The 20,847-nt window shown below is 34.5% G+C and overlaps 1 protein-coding gene across 2 annotated transcripts in view; it reads left to right on the forward strand.

Annotated features, from left to right (window-relative positions):
• LOC149779472 (transcriptional repressor NF-X1-like) overlaps positions 1–20,847 on the forward strand; it is a 90,456-nt gene that overhangs the window by 63,033 nt on the left and 6,576 nt on the right. For both annotated transcript variants that reach the window (XM_089940161.1, XM_089940160.1), the window contains exons 19-21: positions 4,533–4,599; positions 9,841–9,986; positions 16,257–16,364. In XM_089940161.1, coding sequence (XP_089796287.1) covers positions 4,533–4,599; positions 9,841–9,986; positions 16,257–16,364 — 321 coding nt within the window. The remainder of the gene's footprint in view (positions 1–4,532; positions 4,600–9,840; positions 9,987–16,256; positions 16,365–20,847) is intronic.

Consider the following 20,847-nt stretch of genomic DNA (forward strand, 5'->3'; position numbering starts at 1 on the left):
GAATCTTGTGAATGTAACATTTTTTGCAGTTTTCACCTCACCTGGCTGTAAGGCCATGCGAGTTTTTGTTATGGACCTGAAACTCTGACGTGTCATCTGTTGTCTACTGTCCATCCATCAACAACTGCTTGTTACCACAAACCCATATTTCTGATCTGATTTTAATCAGACTTGAAAAAGAATTTTATGCCAGAATCTCAGATGAGTTTGATATTGAACACAAGCATACATATTAATGAATTGATCCTAAATCTGATTGGCTAAACGTGTTACCACTCTGGTGGTCATATTTCCCATCCAATTTTAATCAGACATGGAATATATGTTTATATTATTACAAACTCAGATGAGTTCAGTATGAATGAGATCCACATGCTAAGCTTGCTGCTACACTCTGGAGGCAGTATTTTGGTTTTGATTGGTTAAGCCTGCTATACTCTGGAGGCAATATTTTGGTTTTGATTGGTTAAGCCTGCTTTACTCTGGAGGCATTATTTTGGTTTTGATTGGTTAAGCCTGCTTTACTCTGAAGGCAGTATTTTGGATTTGATTGGTCAAGCCTGCTTTACTCTGCAGGCATTATTTTGGATTTGATTGGTCAAGCCTGCTATACTCCGGGTGGCAGTATTTTGATTTAAGCCTGCTACACTCTGGAGGCAGTATTTTGATTTTGATTGGTTAAGCCTGCTATAGTCTGGAGGCAGTGTTTTGATTTTGATTGGTTAAGCCTGCTATAGTCTGGAGGCAGTGTTTTGATTTTGATTGGTTAAGCCTGCTATACTCTGGAGGCAATATTTTGATTTTGATTGCTTAAGCCTGCTACACTCTGGAGGCAGTATTGATTTGATTGGTTGTTGTTGTTGTTGTTGTTGTAGGGTTTAACGCCATTTTTCAGCACACGATAGGCTATACCTGGCGGCCAGTATTAATGGTGGAGGAAGAACCCGGGAAATCCCCGGAAAGAACCACCGACCCTCGAGAAGCTACTGGCAAGCTTTCTCACATATCCACATTGGCCGAATCCGAGACTCGAACCCATGCAGACAGAGGTGAGATGGCAGTGATCCGTAACGGAGAGCGCGATTTGATTGGTTAAGCCTGCTATACTCTGGAGGCAGTATTTTGATTTTGATTGCTTAAGCCTGCTACACTCTAGAGGCAGTATTTTGATTTTGATTGCTTAAGCCTGCTATACTCTGGAGGCAGTATTTTGGATTTGATTGGTTAATCTGTTACACTCTGGAGGCAGTATTTTGGATTTGATTGGTTAAGCCTGCTATACTCTGGAGGCAGTAGTTTGGGTCTGATTGGATAAGCTTGCTGCCACTCTGGATCCAGTATATTGGGTCTGATTGGTTAAGCCTGCTATACTCTGGAGGCAGTATTTTGGGTCTGATTGGATAAGCTTGCTGCCACTCTAGATCCAGTATTTTGGATCTGACTGGCTAAGCTTGCTGACACTGGAAGCAGCATTTTGGATCTGATTGGATAAGCTTGCTGACACTGGAAGCAGTATTTTGGATCTGATTGGATAAGCATGCTGACACTGGAGGCAGTATTTTGGATCTGACTGGCTAAACATGCTAACATTGGAGGCAGTATTTTGGGTCTGATTGGCTTAGCCTGCTACACTCTGGAGGCAGTATTTTGGGTCTGATTGGCTAAGCTTGCTGACACTTGAGGCAATATTTTGGAATCTGATTGACTAAGCATGCTGCCACTCTTTAGGCAGTATTTCAGATCTTATTTTGATCAAGCTTGGAATATAAGCTGATATCATCATAATCTTGAATTGGTTTGATAATGAGCAAGATCCCTCCACATATATCTCGCATTAGATTGGATGACCTTTTAGCCACTTGATGGGTTGGATTTATGATTTGACTTTGATCAAACTTAGAAAATATGCATATATCATCATGATCTTGAATAAATGTGAAAATGAGTTAGATCCACATATATCTTTCATTAGATTGGATGACCTTTTTGCCACTCGATGGGTCGGATTTATGATTTGACTGTGATCAAACTTAGAAAATATGCATATATCATCATGTGATAATGAGTTAGTACCATGTATACTAATGGGTGATCTTGGCTGAACCCGTTACCACTTTGGGGGCCCTATTCTGATCTGATTTTCATTAAACTTGTAATGTATGCTTTTATCATCAAGAACCTGGACAAGTTAGATAAGATGCATGTATATTAATAAAGTGGGGATTTGTGTTTGTTTTAATTGTCCAGATATTATGGAGATGACAGGGTTCACCTCGTTACAAAATTTGCACCAGTGTTTCATTATATAAGTAAATACTTCAAGAGTAATAGAGAGAGTGAGTGAGAGTATTTGCTATTATATTTGTATTTCTGTTTAAACAAAAATGGTCTAATCATTAGCATATTTCATTCCTGATAAAGATCACAATTGCAGGAATTTAACAGAGTAAATAAAGATGGAAGGAAGAAAGAAATAAGGTATACATTATTTTCTGGTGCAAGGTCATTATCATTACATGAAATACTGATCTTAACTTTCTCTAGAAACAAGTTGCTCCTTCAAGAGACATTTATGTAAGGTGTCCATTACTGCAAAAAGGATTTTCTATTAGAATTTATTATTCTTCTGAATGCTTGTTTAAAATACATTATATGAGAATGGGAATTTACAGAACTTGCACTCATAAATGTAATACTTTGCTTGCATTAAAATACAAGTAAATATGTCACCTGACTCTTGCCTATTTTATATACCAAGCAACACTTTTCTTTATCAGTAAGTTTCATCTAAAAGAACATTTCTTATTAATTGATGCACAAAGTCTGCCCTCAAAAATAATTCACAGTAAATAAATAAAATATATTTGTGGTGATAATTCTGTCTAGAATCTTCATCTGAAACCACCTTATTTCTGATCACTTTGTAAAATTGTATGCATACAGAAACATTTTTTGCGTAATATCATCTTTTATTTGATAAATTCACTGTGCCATTTGTTTCATGAGATGGGAATTTCTCTATTTGTTTATCAGCTTCTTGTACATGCTTTTGCAACCCTTCTTGTCCACTATAGTGTCATATATTTTAGAACAGATAAATGGATTTGCAACTTGTGTTTTAAAGTCTAATACTGACTTTTGTTTGATATGTTATTGTTGGTTTTGTTTTGTATTGTTATTATTAAACAATGATATTCTATAGTTCATTCCACACAGCATTACGAATGATCTAGAGTATGTTTCTTAATCAATTTTCATGTGAGGATCTCAAAATGTAGCTACGGTTATTGAATTTGTTTTATGCACAAATTATTTAAACACAATTCATATTGGCATACATTGCAATGCCATTCATTAGATAGATGCTTTAAAAGACTGGTCTGTGTACATGTAATCTGCCATGTTTGTCATGAGTTCTGGCAGAGTCTGATTTTGATACTAGAAAGAAATCTAAGGGAGACAACTACATTATGGCCAAACAGAGCTGAATCAGAAAGCTGATCATTGCTTTATAAGCAAATAGATTTTTCCACAGGTCATGATGGCATACAAAAAATTTGATGAAAGAGACCACTCTGCATGAAACAAATTAGGTACTTTTAGCTACATTTAATGATGCTAACCGGAAAATTCATTGAGTTACAGACACAGATATCATTTGTGATACTGTGTGGAATGAACTGTAGACTATTTGAATTGAAAAAAAAAATACTAAACTGATTCTTACTAAATGATTATCCACTAGCATTTGCAAAGACCTAATTCCATGTTCAAACCAATTCTTATAAAAACCAAGTTTTTACCTCCTGCTGTTTTACATGGGACTGTGTAAAAAAACTCAGCAGGTGTGTAATGTACCATTCATTTAAATGAGGATTTTCTTTCATGGTGAGAGTAAGGATAAAAGGAAATGGTTTTTTTGAGATATTTCTAAACATTTTACAACTCTGATTTTACCAAATATTGTAAGATTTGTTTTGGTTTGGATTTGGTGCTTTACAGCACAACTGCACAAGTAGGCTATTTAGTGCCAGGGCAGTTAAAATAAAGTGCCTTGCCCAATGACACACCATAGTAGCTGACCCATGGCTGGTCTGAAGGTAGGATCTGAACCAGCACCTTTTCAGTCTCTAGTCAGCACACTAACCACGAAGCCAATTCAGCTCAAATAGTGAAAGAGATATTTACACCACCAGTTGGATTTTTGCTCAACCTTAAGTTTACATAATTATTGTTTTAGACTGGTTCTTTAATAAGTGGGGTCAGAAGTTTCTATAATCTTTGTTTTGGACTGATTCTTTAATAAGTGATATCAGAAGCTTATATAATCATTGTCTTGGACTGGTTCTTTAATAAGTGAGATCAGAAGGTTATATAATATTTGTTTTGGACTGGTTCATTAATAAGTGAGATCTGCACATACTAATGAGATCACTTGCATTTGATTTCAGAGCTTGTTATCTCTCTTGATCTAGAAACTAAAACTTGTACCTTTTTTTAAAGTTATTGTAGTGTTTTCCTATCTGTTTCAGACAAAATCAACATTATGTTGCATCTGTGGAGAAAGCCTTATCAGAACTAATCCAGTCAGCAAAGCAGGTAGGCAAATGGTTTAACATTTCTAATGAAATTAAAATATGCAATGACCTTTTTAATTGCTGTGTGAGCTCATCTTATGGTCATGGGTTCATGGTTCTTCCTAAATTCTATTTGACATTGTTCCCTCTTTATAAAACTTTATGAGAGTCTTGAAAATGACTGTCATTATAAGTGAGGGAGCCTTATAGTGAGGTATGTTATAACAAGGTTGTGTCCTGATATTGCATGAAAACAGAACAATTTGTTTCTTAGTAATGTGAAATCACATTGGTTTGGCTTGTAAGTGATGACATGCTTGACTTTTAGGGGACCTGCAGATGATTTGAGGGGACTTGTAGATCATTTTAGGGGACTTGTAGATGATTTGTCTGTTAGTGTGTTGTTGTTGTTGTGGGGTTTAACGCCATATTTCAGCACACGATAGGCTATGCATGGCGGCCAGTATTAATGGTGGAGGAAGAACCCGGGAAGAACCACTGACCAACAAGAAGCTACTGACAAGCTTTCTCACATACTCACGTTAACCGAATCCTAGACTCTAACCCACGCAGACAGAGGTGAGATGGCAGTGATCCATAATGGAGAGCACTTTTAGACCACTTGGCTGCTCGGGGCCCCTCTGTTAGTGTGTACAAGTATAATTACAAAATAAGTGTAAAATGCCAACAGTTGAATTTGGGACAGCATTCATTTACCAGCTGATTTTGAATGGCCATCAGATTCTCAAGGACAATTACTGTCACCATTGCATTGGAACCTGCTTTCAGATTCATTTGTAGTCGACACACTTAATGATGGATTCTGTTGGAAAGGAAAATTTTATTTTTGTTTCGGAAATAAAAATTTTCATGGTTGTCACTTTTTTCTTGCTTTATTATGAGCTAAAATTTGATCTTGAGAAAGCTGTTTCAAATGTGATAATTCAAGACAGCAGGCTTATGTGTTGAAATCATTTTACAGATTGTCATTTAAATAGAAGTGTATGAGCTTTTTAGATGTTTATATTTTATCAAATAGAGGATTTGTATTTCTATAAAGACACAAGACGGGGGTGGGTTTATTTTAAAATGCAAGTTCATTTAATTTAGCAGTTTAGGAGGAATTTGCATTTGTATCATGTGAAAGTGTAGTAAGTAAATAACCTACATTTCATATATAAGTGAAGTATACTTCATTAATAACAGACATGCCTAATTCATATATAAAATCCTAATCATTCACCCAAATGTCACTTATAAGTGACCTTTAGGTGTAGTAAGTGAATGAGTCACATTCACTTAGAACTGAAGTATACTTCATTGATTAGCAAAATTGCCATTGTGCAAATAAAATCTTAATCCTTCACTTCCATCTCTCTTATAAGTCTAGCTGCTAACCGTGAAACACCGCTCCATCGGCAGGGCCCCAAGTGTCTGAGTGGTCTAAACCGCTCTCCGATACGGATCACTGCCATCTCACCTCTGTCTGCGTGGGTTTGAGTCTAGGATTCGGCCAATGTGGCTATGTGAGAAAGCTTGCCAGTAGCTTCTCGTGGGTCGGTGGTTGTACCCGTTGTTTTCCCGGTTCTTCCTCCACCATTAACACTGGCCGCCATGCATAGCCTATCATGTGCTGAATTTTGGCGTTAAACCCCACAACAACAACAACCACTCCAGTGGCCTAGCAGTAAGAACGTCTGCTTTGGATGTGGGAAGTCGTGGGTTCAATCCCCAGCCGAGTCATACCAAAGACTTACAAAAATGGTACTAACAGCTGCCTTGCTTGCACTCAGCATAAAGAGGTTAGTGTTAGGACTGGTTGACCTGGTGTCAGGATAATGTGACTGGGTGGGACATTATGCTACATGTCTGCGGCATGATGCCCCAGTGCTAGACATCACTATAAACTGCTACACTGCAGACATCATAGCGATATGACTGATTTTTTTTTTAAGCTATGTTAAAAATCCAAATCACTCACACACACACGCTAACCATGAAAACTATTGTGCTTCAGTATACCATGGTATTTCTGAACATACCATAAAATTTCCAACTGTCTTTAGCGTAACAAATATTTTCCTTTGATTTATTGCAAAATATCACCATATTATATCCATTATAATATTTGAAGAAATTTTTTTATTATCTTGAAATAGAAGAAAATGGCAGCCCCCACCCCACCATAAATTTAATAGCCAGCACCAAATGGTTGATGAATTTACTGTATTCATGTTAATTATTGTATAAGTTTGTAATCTAAGACTAACTAAAGTGGGACATGGTTTATGAATTTACTGTATTAATGTTAATTGTTGTATAAGTTTGTAATCTAAGACTAACTAAAGTGGGATGGTTGATGAATTTACTGTATTCATGTTAATTGTTGTATAAGTTTGTAATCTAAGACTGTAACTAAAGTGGGATGGTTGATGAATTTACTGTATTCATGTTAATTATTGTATAAGTTTGTAATCTAAGACTAACTAAAGTGGAACATGGTTTATGAATTTACTGTATTAATGTTAATTGTTGTATAAGTTTGTAATCTAAGACTAACTAAAGTGGGATGGTTGATGAATTTACTGTATTCATGTTAATTATTGTATAAGTTTGTAATCTAAGACTAACTAAAGTGGGACATGGTTTATGAATTTACTGTATTAATGTTAATTGTTGTATAAGTTTGTAATCTAAGACTAACTAAAGTGGGATGGTTGATGAATTTACTGTATTAATTTTAATTATTGTATAAGTTTGTAATCTAAGACTAACTAAAGTGGGACATGGTTTATGAATTTACTGTATTCATGTTAATTGTTGTATAAGTTTGTAATCTAAGACTAACTAAAGTGGGATGGTTGATGAATTTACTGTATTCATGTTAATTATTGTATAAGTTTGTAATCTAAGACTAACTAAAGTGGGACATGGTTTATGAATTTACTGTGTTAATGTTAATTGTTGTACAAGTTTGTAATCTAAGACTAACTAAAGTGAGATGGTTGATGAATTTACTGTATTCATGTTAATTGTTGTATAAGTTTGTAATCTAAGACTAACTAAAGTGAGATGGTTGATGAATTTACTGTATTCATGTTAATTATTGTATAAGTTTGTAATCTAAGACTAACTAAAGTGGGACATGGTTTATGAATTTACTGTCTTCATGTTAATTGTTGTATAAGTTTGTAATCTAAGACTAACTAAAGTGGGATGGTTGATGAATTTACTGTATTCATGTTAATTGTTGTATAAGTTTGTAATCTAAAACTAAAGTGGGACATGGTTTATGAATTTACTGTATTCATGTTAATTGTTGTATAAGTTTGTAATCTAAGACTAACTAAAGTGGGATGGTTGATGAATTTACTGTATTAATGTTAATTGTTGTATAAGTTTGTAATCTAAGACTGTAACTAAAGTGGGATGATTGATGAATTTACTGTATTAATGTTAATTGTTGTATAAGTTTGTAATCTAAGACTGTAACTAAAGTGGGATGGTTTATGAATTTACTGTATTAATGTTGATTGTTGTATAAGTTTTTAATCTAAGACTAACAAAAGTGGGACATGGTTTATGAATTTACTGTATTAATGTTAATTGTTGTATAAGTTTGTAATCTAAGACTAACTAAAGTGGGACATGGTTTATGAATTTACTGTATTAATGTTAATTGTTGTATAAGTTTGTAATCTAAGACTAACTAAAGTGGGACATGGTTTATGAATTTACTGTATTCATGTTAATTGTTGTATAAGTTTGTAATCTAAGACTAACTAAAGTGGGACATGGTTTATGAATTTACTGTATTCATGTTAATTGTTGTATAAGTTTGTAATCTAAGACTAACTAAAGTGGGACATGGTTTATGAATTTACTGTATTTATGTTAATTATTGTATAAGTTTGTAATCTAAGACTAACTAAAGTGGGACATGGTTTATGAATTTACTGTATTAATGTTAATTGTTGTATAAGTTTGTAATCTAAGACTAACTAAAGTGGGATGGTTGATGAATTTACTCTATTCATGTTAATTATTGCATAAGTTTGTAATCTAAGACTGTAACTAAAGTGGGATGGTTGATGAATTTACTCTATTCATGTTAATTATTGCATAAGTTTGTAATCTAAGACTGTAACTAAAGTGGGATGGTTGATGAATTTACTCTATTCATGTTAATTATTGCATAAGTTTGTAATCTAAGACTGTAACTAAAGTGGTATGGTTGATGAATGAACCACCTGCCCAAAAGAGGCTACTGGCAAGCTTTCTCACATACCTATGTTGGCTGAGGCTCAAACACACTTAGAGATGAGATGTCAGTGATCTGTAAAGGCAAACCTTAGACTTTTCTGCATCCTGGGGCCCCAGGGGAGGAGTACAAATATATATCAGCACATAGAATTAACTCCAAAAAAATGAAAACAAATTTAAATGTTGATTTATTTATGGTCAATATTATAATGCATGAAGACACTAATGTTCGCTATTATGAATTACATAGTGTGAAGATTCTAAAGAACAAAAACCATATTTTTCCTAAATATAAATAGAAGACAAAGTATGAACCCATCAAAATCTGCCCCGACTTGTTCAGGAAATCGCAAAGGGCCATTGGTTTCATATCCCTGAATCCAACTTTCAACCCTGCTATTCCAAGGTAAAGTTTGCTGTTTACTCCATATTTGTCTTGGTTCAAAACTTAAAATGTGTGACGATATAAATATTGCTGTGGCATCTGTATCAGAAGTTTAGATCACACAACACAGTGTGTTGCATTTGACAGGGACTCACAAGACTGTGTTGCATTTGACAGGGACTTGATTGTTGTATGTCACACAATTTGAACAATGAACTCAAGACAGCTTGTATATCATGCATCACATATAGTTACCATTTGTAAAATAAAAATGTGAATATTTAATTAAGGATCAGACTTTTAGAACTATAAAAGAATAAGTTGAAGCTGATAAATTAATAATAATTATTTGTAAATGGGCCATAACTCTTCCCTCAATTTTTGACCATGGGTAGTTCATGGGATGCCTGTATCATTTCAAATACAGTTTCTATTTAAATCTGAAGGTGCACAGTGCACCTGGTTGCATCATGAAATATACTTGTGAGTCTGTTTAAAAAACATTTACATTACTTTACCTGTGTGGACCTATATCAGTCACAGGTACACTAGTTTAAATATACACAATGGAATAAATGTACATATTTTATTAATGGAATAAATATTAAATTTCAGTCCAAGCATCCTAACCGAAGCCATTCCTTCCCTTCTGGCAACAGAGATCAGCGTCGACTCATCCATGAGCTGGCTGAGTTATATGGATGTGAAACCAAAAGTTATGACTTCGAACCAAACAGAAATGTTGTTGTCACAGCACACAGGTGAGTTCCAGTCTCACTAGAAGTTGCCATACAGAGTTATCACCCTTTTCCCTGAGCACACATTTAGTTTTTGAAGCTCAACTTAACAGTCACTTTTCTGGTGGCATTGTTATCATCCACAGTTTTGGTTAAAGCTTTTCTTTAATGTTTTCCTAAAACCTACAATAGATTCTCAATACACTTGGCTTGAATAAGTAGGAAGATAAGACAATTCATTCTATCGCCTACTAATTCACCCATTTTATCTAGTGGTCAAGGTCAAAGTAAAAAAGTTTGCACTGAAGTTTTGGTGAAAGTTTCTTCATTTGCTTATATTTCCTGAATCCCTGGATAGATTTTCTTCATACCTTAGACAAATCATGAAGCTAAAACAATTTTGTTCATGACATGCCCATTTGCCCTTTGACCTTAACAGTCATAGAAAATTTGCATTAAAGTTTTGGTTACAGTTTTTAAATTTGTTGTCTGAACCCTGTGATGGTTTTCTTCATACTTTGGATAAATCAGTGTGAAGTGAAGACAGTTCATTCTGTGACATACTCAAACATTTGACCATGGGATAAAGATCCCCCACTTTACAGCAATGGTTTGATCATGGACTTGACATGTAGACCCTGAGCTTTGTGTCCTTTCAATCAATGTTTCGTGATACACAGTCGATATAACTGACATACGTATTCTTGTAATGTTTACCTGTATACAGTGAAGTATGTTAACACCTAGATAAGTCACTTATTATCCGTTTACTTTGAAAGAACTTTTTTGATACAGTCTGTCCATACACATGAGCATAATGACCTTGAACTTCTACTCTGTTAAGGCTAGACATAAGTAACTTGGGGTAACTTGGGTTAATGACAGTCCTGTGTTGTGTAGATTGCCAGATCTTTTGGACTTTTGATCCAGCTCCAAGGAGGGGGATGGGTAGTTATGGTTTTTCATAAATTTCAGATTACTCCAGATTTGTATGTCTAGCATATCTGAGCATTAGCACATTATCATTGACACATACCAAACTGGGACCCATGAGTTATACCCAAGGGTCTCGTCATACCCCTATGACCACTCCCTATGGGTCGTAACATATAAAACATTGAGATCCCAACCCACGATTAATATACTGAGTATCAATTTTCATGGGGGACCAATTTTCATGGTTTTCGTTGTTGCCCTGAACGACGAATTTAAATTCCCAATGAAAAGCAAGCCACATAGGATGATGCCACACACACACACACACACACACCGTTTTATTAGTGTTTCATTCCTAGAGATTAACACAGCTACTAATATTTGATCAATCAAGGTCAATACTATATTCTGGTAATTAAAGGTCACCTACCACCTATATTGTACAGACGTGTGATATTATTATAGTTATAAACAAAACCCATTGGTTATGCATGCACACCATAAAAATGTTTAATTAGACTTAAAACTCCGCTTTATAAAATGAAAAAAATATTCGGCAATCTCCGTAAACAATCGGTAGTTTCCACATACCAAAACCGGATATGACGTACATTTATCCCTTCTATTCAACCTAGCCATTCAAGTGCTTAATTTCCCCACGTAAATGTCTATGTGATATAGCGTACGATCGTGCTTTTGTAGAGCAAATATGGTGCAATGTGTTGCATTCAGATGTAACCAAAAAAGTGATGATGGAATAAAGCGTTCTTTCTTTTTCCGAAAAACCATGTTTACCAGAAAATAGTGCATTTAATCTGTGGGATTGAATAGGGGAGAGATGAGAAAGTTGTATCATTTATGCCGGATTATAGTGAATTTGGCCCAAAGACAATTCGGCCCAACTCGAGATACAATTCGGCCAAACTTAAGAATAGTTTGTGCGTTCTTTTTCTCCAACAAAAAAGTAGATGCTATGTAAGATAGGTTTTAGGGGGAACAAAATAAATTCAAACAAACTATTTTGATATTCTTTGAAAGAAAATAAACATACTTTGTAACGTACATATTTATGAGATAAAACACAAACTGACATATCTTTCTTGTTCTAATTAAAATATTTACATACATTTTTATGCTAAAAAATATATGCATCTGCACAACGACATTCTCAGTTTACGTCTTCCGGTCAAACTATCAATAATCATTTATAAAACAAAAATACATAACAGATAATATTTTGCATAATACGTTTAAATTTTGCTATGGGTAGTGTACATGAGATATTATAACAAATATACTTAATTTTAGGCTTCACGTTGTAACACAGCTGTATACAATACATACTAGATTACACATGAGAGAGAGAGAGAGAATAATGATGAGCATTTTGTCAGTATTTAGTTGCTGCAATATGAAGCTCTTACCAGTTAATTTTATTGTTTGTTTTTATTTTTCAAGTTGTCTTAGTGTTTGCGTGCGTACATTGAAAGCTTGTCATTACTGGTCAATATCGTCAGTCATATTTTCTCGATTATTCCGTACAAATTAGAAAGGAAATAAGTTTGTGTTTAATTTGTGCCCCCCCCCCACGGTACAAATTAAAATGCTAAACATACACTTGTTTGAAAATAAAATGAAAGAAATTAACCTTGCACTGTTATCATATATTCCTTCTTTTTTCATCATGCGAAAATTATTTTTAAAAAAATATATATCCAGGAACTTCGTATATGTAGTGGATGCCGGCTTGCATATGCATCCTTAGTGAAGTGTGTATCGCTTATGTCAAATAACAAAATAGCAAATGAGACAAAAGTATCACCCGATTGCTTGAAGGCACCTGCCATTTACGTATTATAAGTTACTTATTGCAAACTGACCCAGATTGTATTGTATCTAGGTTAACTTAAGTCGGTATCTCGCAAATAAAAAAATCATTATTTTAAAATACATTCATTGTGAGTGCAAATGATAATTTTTTTGCTAGCATGGGTTGCAAAATTATTATTAAAGGAAGTTATTGTGTATACTATTTGCCCTGCAAACATCAATTATGATTACATGTGGCAAACAAATAGAAGCCCGGGTGATAACCATAACTAGCAGGGAGCAGTAAACTCATTGTTTAAACTTACCGACAGGATAGCAAATACATAGGTTATTTTATTACAATGCAAACCAACCCCGGAATCTTGACTTTGGTATCTTTTTAGTGTGCCAATTTTTTCTTGTGAAGTTGGCCAACAAAAGGAAGTCAAGTTTGGTTACTTTGGATTCTTTAATTGTGCCGATTTCTTTCATCTTTTTTTTATTACAAAGTCTGCCGACGCAGGGAAGCCAGCGTTGATTCTTTTTACCTGTATTAACGGGAATTTTGAAAATAAATTGAAACAATGGAACAGTTTTGAAAGCGACAAAATCTCGTGCTTCGTGGACGCATACCAATATAAGGCTAAAAAGTAAATTAGTTTTCATTAGTTTCATCTAAATATTCCCTATCCATAGTTTGTAGTGTTTTATTTTTCGACAACAAGAAGCATGTACTTCGTCTTGTAGGGATAAATGTACGTAATTTCCGGTTGCGTCCTCTATAGGTGGGAAATCGTAACTAAGGGGAAGTAACAGCGTTGTATACTTCTATTTAGAGTAATTAAATTATTATTTCTTCTTTACAGTTGATAATTTTTTTGTTCTTTTTGTGCGAGTATAACTATTTTTAATCATGTAACGCAAATCTGATATAAATAGGAAAATGTTGGAGTATGGCTGGTGACCTTTAAATATTAGCTTTTACATGTGTTTGTTTTATTTTTTATTCTAACCTTTTGAAACAAGAATTATAAATTATTTTGTATTGTTTCAATGCACACATTCGATAAGGTACGATAGCTGTAATTTTACACTCACTGCCTTAAATCAATATGTGAGGTAAGTAAAGATAGAGAGAAAATAGAGACAAAGCATAAGGTATTCAAACAATAGTAATACTGAAAATGAAAGAAAAAATAATACAAAATAACAGCATATGAAAATTAAATTTAATACTTATTCAAATCGATCCTTCATTCGAGTACAACTGTTGTTTAAACATTTAAATCCTTCTGAAAGCACATTTTATTTTATCCATGCATTTTTAATCCAAAAGAACAACAATCCTGTAAAATACTATAACTATTTCTTGAAACACTATCAGTAATGAAACACTATGTATTAAAGCTCACACTTCACAGATTTTTGGACAAAGCCACTATATCGACATCATGTCAGTCAAGTCTCATGGTACTCACAAATGCTTCTCGGGTAAATAATCCCCAAATTGCTGAATTAAACAAGTCCAGCTTTCTCAAAACCACTAATAATTAGGTCTGGTCTCTCACTCATTGTTGTGTGAGCTGCAATTATCCATTCAGCATGAACTGGCTTGATTAATGAGGTTGCAAGGTTTACTAATACTATACACTGATCGTCACCAGTAACATCTTTTTCCGTAATGGCATCCATGACCTGTTTAACATACCACTCGTGGAAGTGTGACTTTAATTCTTCTTTAATAACCGATTGACCTAGGGTTGTTGGTTGCATTGGCTTCCTTTGATGTTGAGGACTCAAACAAAAACATGGCGAAAGTGATTAATCTTGACAGGTGTTTTATTTGTGCTCATAGAGATGGAACTATTGTTTTAGTGTACTTGGCTGCGTCGGCTTCAACTGATGTTATTCACTTGGTCGAAAACACGGTCTCAGTATTGAACTTGCCAGGTCTTTGATTTGTGCTCATACATGTTGCTGTAAACATTAAAGTGACTGACATTTGTGTCGGCATAGTTTTATTCTTTTGTATTCTTTATTTTGGGTATTTGTAGAGGTTAAACCATGAAATTAAATACCTACTAATATGCAAACTTTGAGAGGCAAAACCACGAATTTATATACCCACAAAAATGCCCTTTTTTTTTACAAAACCATGAAAATTGAGCCCAGTGAAAATAAATGATACTACAGTAAACACTAACTGGGCTTGAAAAAAACAAAAGTTATTTATGTAAGAGTCATAGTTCCCAGTATCCATCCTTATCCCTAGGGACTTAGTCTTCCGGTCATAACCATTGAAACTGTTGACCCACCTGATATGTACACTTATTAAGCATGAATAGACACATTTATTTATGCAATAATCATTGAACCCAGCATCAGTTCCTACCCTCAGGTTCTTAGCTCTTTGCTCTTAGCTGTAATTATTGAGATCCCCACTGTATAACCATATATACACATACTGGGCATAGAGATAAAATGTATAAATGCAAATGACATTGGCACTAGAAGCATCTTAACTCCCCCAAGGGAATTAACCCTTGGGTCTCAGCTTGAAAACTATTGAGACCCCATATAATTTTGAATATTCTTACTTGGCATGAAAAGTCAAATGCACTTGCCCAACTGACATTTCCATTTGACCGTGCTTACCAACACAGACCTACCAGTGCAGTTCAGACTTATGAGTGAAGGTCCAAACAGAATAAATGCGGATATATAGTCTTTACAAACATTGAATGTACTGGTCTGCCAACATTCCTAATCTATCCTAATATTTTTCAAAACCCCTTTGAATAATTTCACAATTTTCCCAGAATAATATTTTAGTCCTGTGAGCACATTGTAATTCCAATGAATGAACCAAGCAAATATTTCCTCTTAAACTATGTCTAAGCGCAATATTAATCACATCTGCAGACTGATATTAAAACAAGAGCATGGGAAATGAAAATGAAATAATTTTCTAGCTCTACCTGCTTGTATAGACCCAAATAGCCCTAAAATGCAATTTATTCCTATTCGCTGACATTTCACAATTCCCCATGTCATAAAGAACCTACCTAACCTCACTAGAGAAATGACTCCAAACTTGTCAACAGGTTCGGTAGATAAGTTGAATTTAACTTGTAGACACATATTTGTAGCTCATTGTAGCTTAAATTAGAATCTACACCCATGGACAAAAAAATTACTAGGTAATATCTTACTTATAGATGATCACTACAAGTTACAGTTATGAACAAAAATACACACAATATAGATAAATTCATGCACCAAAGGTTGCACAGAATATTGATATACATAATATAGTCATTCTCAAATTTGAAATAGGCTTTGAAAATCTGCAGTATAAAGATAATTATGGGGTTTTTTTTGCATGATACACTAGTTATGCTGAACAAAAAGATTTATTTTCTGGAAAAGTTTTCATATTTTTGCTGGGCAAATAAAATTTCGTTTTACTTGTCCAGCGGAAGTAATTAAATTTGTCCAGCCATGACTTTGTTCTGATATTCAATAATGAGGAATGAATTCCACTTCCAGAGAGAGATGTTGGTTACCATCAATCACACTGACAGCATACATTCAGCGGGAGATCCATGGCCGGGCACCTGTTCCCATACCCCATGTACACAAGGAAGATGTGCTAAGGTAAATATTTTCACAGTTTGACTTCTTCAGGTTTTCTGTGAGTGCTGAGGGGTGTATTATAAGGTTACCATATTTTCTGCACTTTCTGGATGTTGAAAAATGTTCAAAAATATTTGTTTAAGTGTCTGAAGAAAAAAAGGTCCAAGCCCAAGCGATCAAATACCAAACAAAAGATATTATTCTATCCCTTAAGCTATACAGAAAGGTAATCACACTTTATTTGCACATGAATGAGTCAAAAGAAATAATGGATATTTATACTTAAGGATATCAAGTCTTAAGAAGTAAGTTAATGGCTAAAGGATATCAAGTACACCTCCCTCGATAACTTTCGCACAACGGGTTCCACAAACGGAGACTGCACAGCAGGGAACTAGACTAACTGTTGATACACCACCAAACAAGATTCCTTTTTTCAAAAACAAGCGACATTTATTTCATGAGACAATCATCTACATCGAAACTCAATCTTTGTATTGTTCAGTTAGTACAATATTGATGTCATGATTTCATTGGAAGTAATAATGAAACTTCTTATCATCCTTGAGAATATCTCTAAGTGCCAGTTCAAGAATTCTCTGAAACTCGCCAGCCCACAATGATCTGTATTGTGAAATCAAGCTCATTATTTTGCTTGGCTGCCTTGTTATCTTTAATCACAGTTATGAAAGAGTCTGTTAATTTAAGGTAGTTTATGTTACATAAACAATAACATTTATAAGTGTTCAACTGATCAAATATGAAGTGAGTTCACGCGACATGCAAGGGCTGCTAGAGTTGAAGTTTGTAGGATTTTCGTGCATTTTAACTTTTCTTTTATTCCACCTCCTTTATTTGATTCAAAAGACATAACTAACATGGTAATACAAAAGGAGGCCACATTTTAATTCAGTGCAACAATACAACAAATACTTCGGAAGTCAGTTATCAAAACACGGTCGGCACTTAATTAGGTTCTCAGAGAAATGTTCATGGACATATCTATTACAATAGATTGATGCATTTTCCGTTTAATTACAAGAGGACACATTGCATTTATGACAATTACACTTAAAAGGAACTAAAATATAGAACTAGAACACAAATTTCAATTGATAAAAAAATTATTTAATTTGTATTTATTTATTAAAGTGCTGCCTCCACTCAGTGTAAGTGACATTTTCATTGATTGAAATTTCCTAACATATCATTAATTGCGGTGTACTAGGAATGTCATTTGGAAAGAAAATATAAACAAATTGTATGACTTATTTTTAAATTTGATATTTCAAAGTGTTGATTAAAATTTCCAGGTCCTATCTACCGTTTTTGACAATAAAACGAGCAATACATCAGTTTCCGTTACCCAGTTTGATCGAGTTCAACAAATAGGCCTCAGTTTTTAGGGTATTTTCTGGTTTAAAAAATGGGAGCCATCCCTGACCCCATGTTATAAATGGGTTTGCGAGTTATCAGGGAGCAACTTAACAAGGGAGATGTGTATGAAGAAGTAAGTTTGACAATTTTTTTTTGCATAAGTACACAATCGTATTAGATTTTAATGTCATAATAGCAATTTTTCTAACAAGTTCAATTTTTTTTGAACTTTCAGGGCTACAATATTTTGGTCTTCAGTGAGCCATACATTTTGTACAAACACAAATCTGTTTTTTTGTGGTCTGTTTTTTCTTTCATTTTTTCTTGCCATATATCTATTCATGATCCACAGTTTTCTTTCCAGGACAGAACTCAAAATTCGTTTTAGATGTTTGTTTGAAACGTAGCACACATCATAGCCCAGATGTGCCACACGCTATTCATGATTCTTCAGTTTATATATTTTTAATGTTTATAATATGAGGGGATATAGCTATCACTATATCGGTCTATGTCTCCTAAATTGCTGAGAAGATTGCCACGAAACTTTACGCATGCATTCATCCCATGGTCTGGTTGGTCCTAAATGAACGTTGTGCTGCCTGGACATTCAAAATAGTCACCACAGTGACCATCTTTAAAATCTTGCCTCCTCCTGAATGGATGGTCATATCATCAGGTTTTCAACAAAAGACTTTTTATGATGTCTAGTTAGTCCCAAATAAAATGCCACTTGCACATCCTGTCTGGCAACCACAGCAGCCATCTTGAAATACTTGTTATAGCTACTCCTCCTGAATGTACCTTTATATCAACATAGGTTTTTTTTTATAGGCTTCTGTTGTTTAGTCCTAAATGAAATGTCTGGCTACCACAGCAGCCATCTTTAAAATCTTGCTCTTGCTATTCTTCTTGGATGAAAAGTCATATTGACATAGGGTTTTCACCATAGATTTCTTACGACTTCTAGCTGGTCCTAAATGAAATCTGTGCCACTTTTTGCATAGAATATGACCTCCACAGTGACCATCTTGAGAATTATTGATACTTCTCAATGGGTAGTCACATGGTGTATATAATTGGGTTTTTGCTGAAAGACACATTATGATGTTGGTAGTAAATGAAAATGGTGCCGATCTGATCTCGAATATGGACACCACAATGGCCATTCTGACAATCTTGTTATGAGTACTTAAGATACACGGTCATATCAAGACTGTGTTTTAAAAGACTTCTTATGCAGTTTAGTTGGTCCTAAACGGAAATGGTGCTATCTGATATCTTACATAGCCACAATTATAGCCATTGTGGAGATTTTATTATTGTTACTCAGAATGGATATCAGCATTGGCTTTCAGCAGAAAACTTCTTAATGTCATATTGGTCCAGTCTTAAAATGGTGCTGATCAGATGTCTGTATGCCCTTCCTGCTTTTTTTGTCAGGCTTGTGTTAGTTTTAAAGTGAGATACATCAGTGACTTTTTAGATGGCATCATCTTCAAAATTGTTACCATATATACTCGATCATAAGTAAGCACCACCCTTTTAGGCTGCAAAAAGCTCCTATCTCTTTGATCCTCCTATAACTCCGAGTGTATTTTGCAAGTCAGATATGTTTAAATTGGTAACTTGTCCTCAGTGAGTCAGAGTTGCACTTTGGAAAAATAAACAAGCCAGAGTGGATGGATAGATAGGAAAAATAAAGACAAAGCCAGTGTAAAATACAATTATATTATTGAGTAGAATATATCACAATTAAATTGACAATTTAAATTTTGTCTATCTTTTGTTTAATAAAATAAATAGAAATCATTAATGTATGACATTTTAAATCAGTTTATATGATAAGTCCATGAATTCTATTATAGTCGCATACCGGTATTAAATGAAATTTTTAAATGCTCCATCAGCATCTTGTGGTTAAAAAAAATCATCCAACTCTGATTCCTTGTCTTTATTGTCATATGTGGGGACTAAGCTTGGGTTCTCTCAGTGACTTATCAGTAATATAGTCTGTGAAATGTATTAAAGGATGCAACTGAACACATGTTATTTGTGCAGCAAGGTCACATCTAATTCAAATAATCACATTCCGTTACTTGGCAGTGAACAAGTATCAAATGCGTGGCATCTCAATCAAATGGTTGTCACATGGAAAACCTGGAGGGTGCAAAGAGATTAGTGTCAAATGTGCACAGGGAATTGCTGGACACTTGTTGGCACTGACTAAGTATCCAATTTGCAGCTAGATCAAAAGGAATGTCATCTTGAAAACGTCATTGCTGCCTTTATAAACCTAGGGCTTATCAGCCCACTTGCAGTGGCAGATAACTTGGGAAATATCGCTTGGGTTTTAGATTCAGCTATGGAACATGAAAACATGAATTAAATCAAAACTTTGATTGCATCAAACACAGTGTGTTTATACAGCAAAACACAAAATATATACAGGTTGTACAAAAATGGAAGCAATATACTTGCTAGTAAACACCCATGTTAAACAATATCGATGGACACTTCACTTAGCAGTGCATAATATTTAATTTACCAGTAATATTTTCAAATTATTACAATCCAATAACTGCAGATACAAGTATTGTGTAATGAATACTGTCATGAAACTGATAAACACAATGCATGGCATGAAAAATATTTGAATTGACTGTATTTGTAAATACGACAAACATCTCAAGATTCCAATATTACCCCTAGATTGATAAAAATTTTGGTGTTGTGCTTGTAAGACCCCTACTCTGTCAGTAAAACATCATTGATTTATAAATGAGTATATATGGTAAGTTTGGGCTGAAGTTTTTCAGGCAGTGCTTGATTGTGGGCTTGACTTGCAGGTTCTGGCTTCCCTGTTTTGTATTTCTTCTGGTTGGGCCAGAGACCAGCAGATAACCAGAATCTGCTAATATTTATTTCTCCCAGAGATCTGTATTCTTGCTACTCTCTTGCCTTGTGTAAAGTTTCTAGTTATGAACTAGCATTGATTAGGTCAAAATAATTGTGCTTTCCATACAAACATACTGCATTAAGAATCAAATTTTGCTTCCTTGAGGTCCATCATTTTGTTTTCACCATTGCCATTGCAGTGGGTGCATACGTAAAATGAGGGATGTTG

Source organism: Sinohyriopsis cumingii, chromosome 17, assembly GCF_028554795.1.
Source record: "Sinohyriopsis cumingii isolate HCF-2022 chromosome 17, ASM2855479v2, whole genome shotgun sequence".
In the NCBI taxonomy this organism is placed as follows: Eukaryota; Metazoa; Mollusca; class Bivalvia; order Unionida; family Unionidae; genus Sinohyriopsis; species Sinohyriopsis cumingii.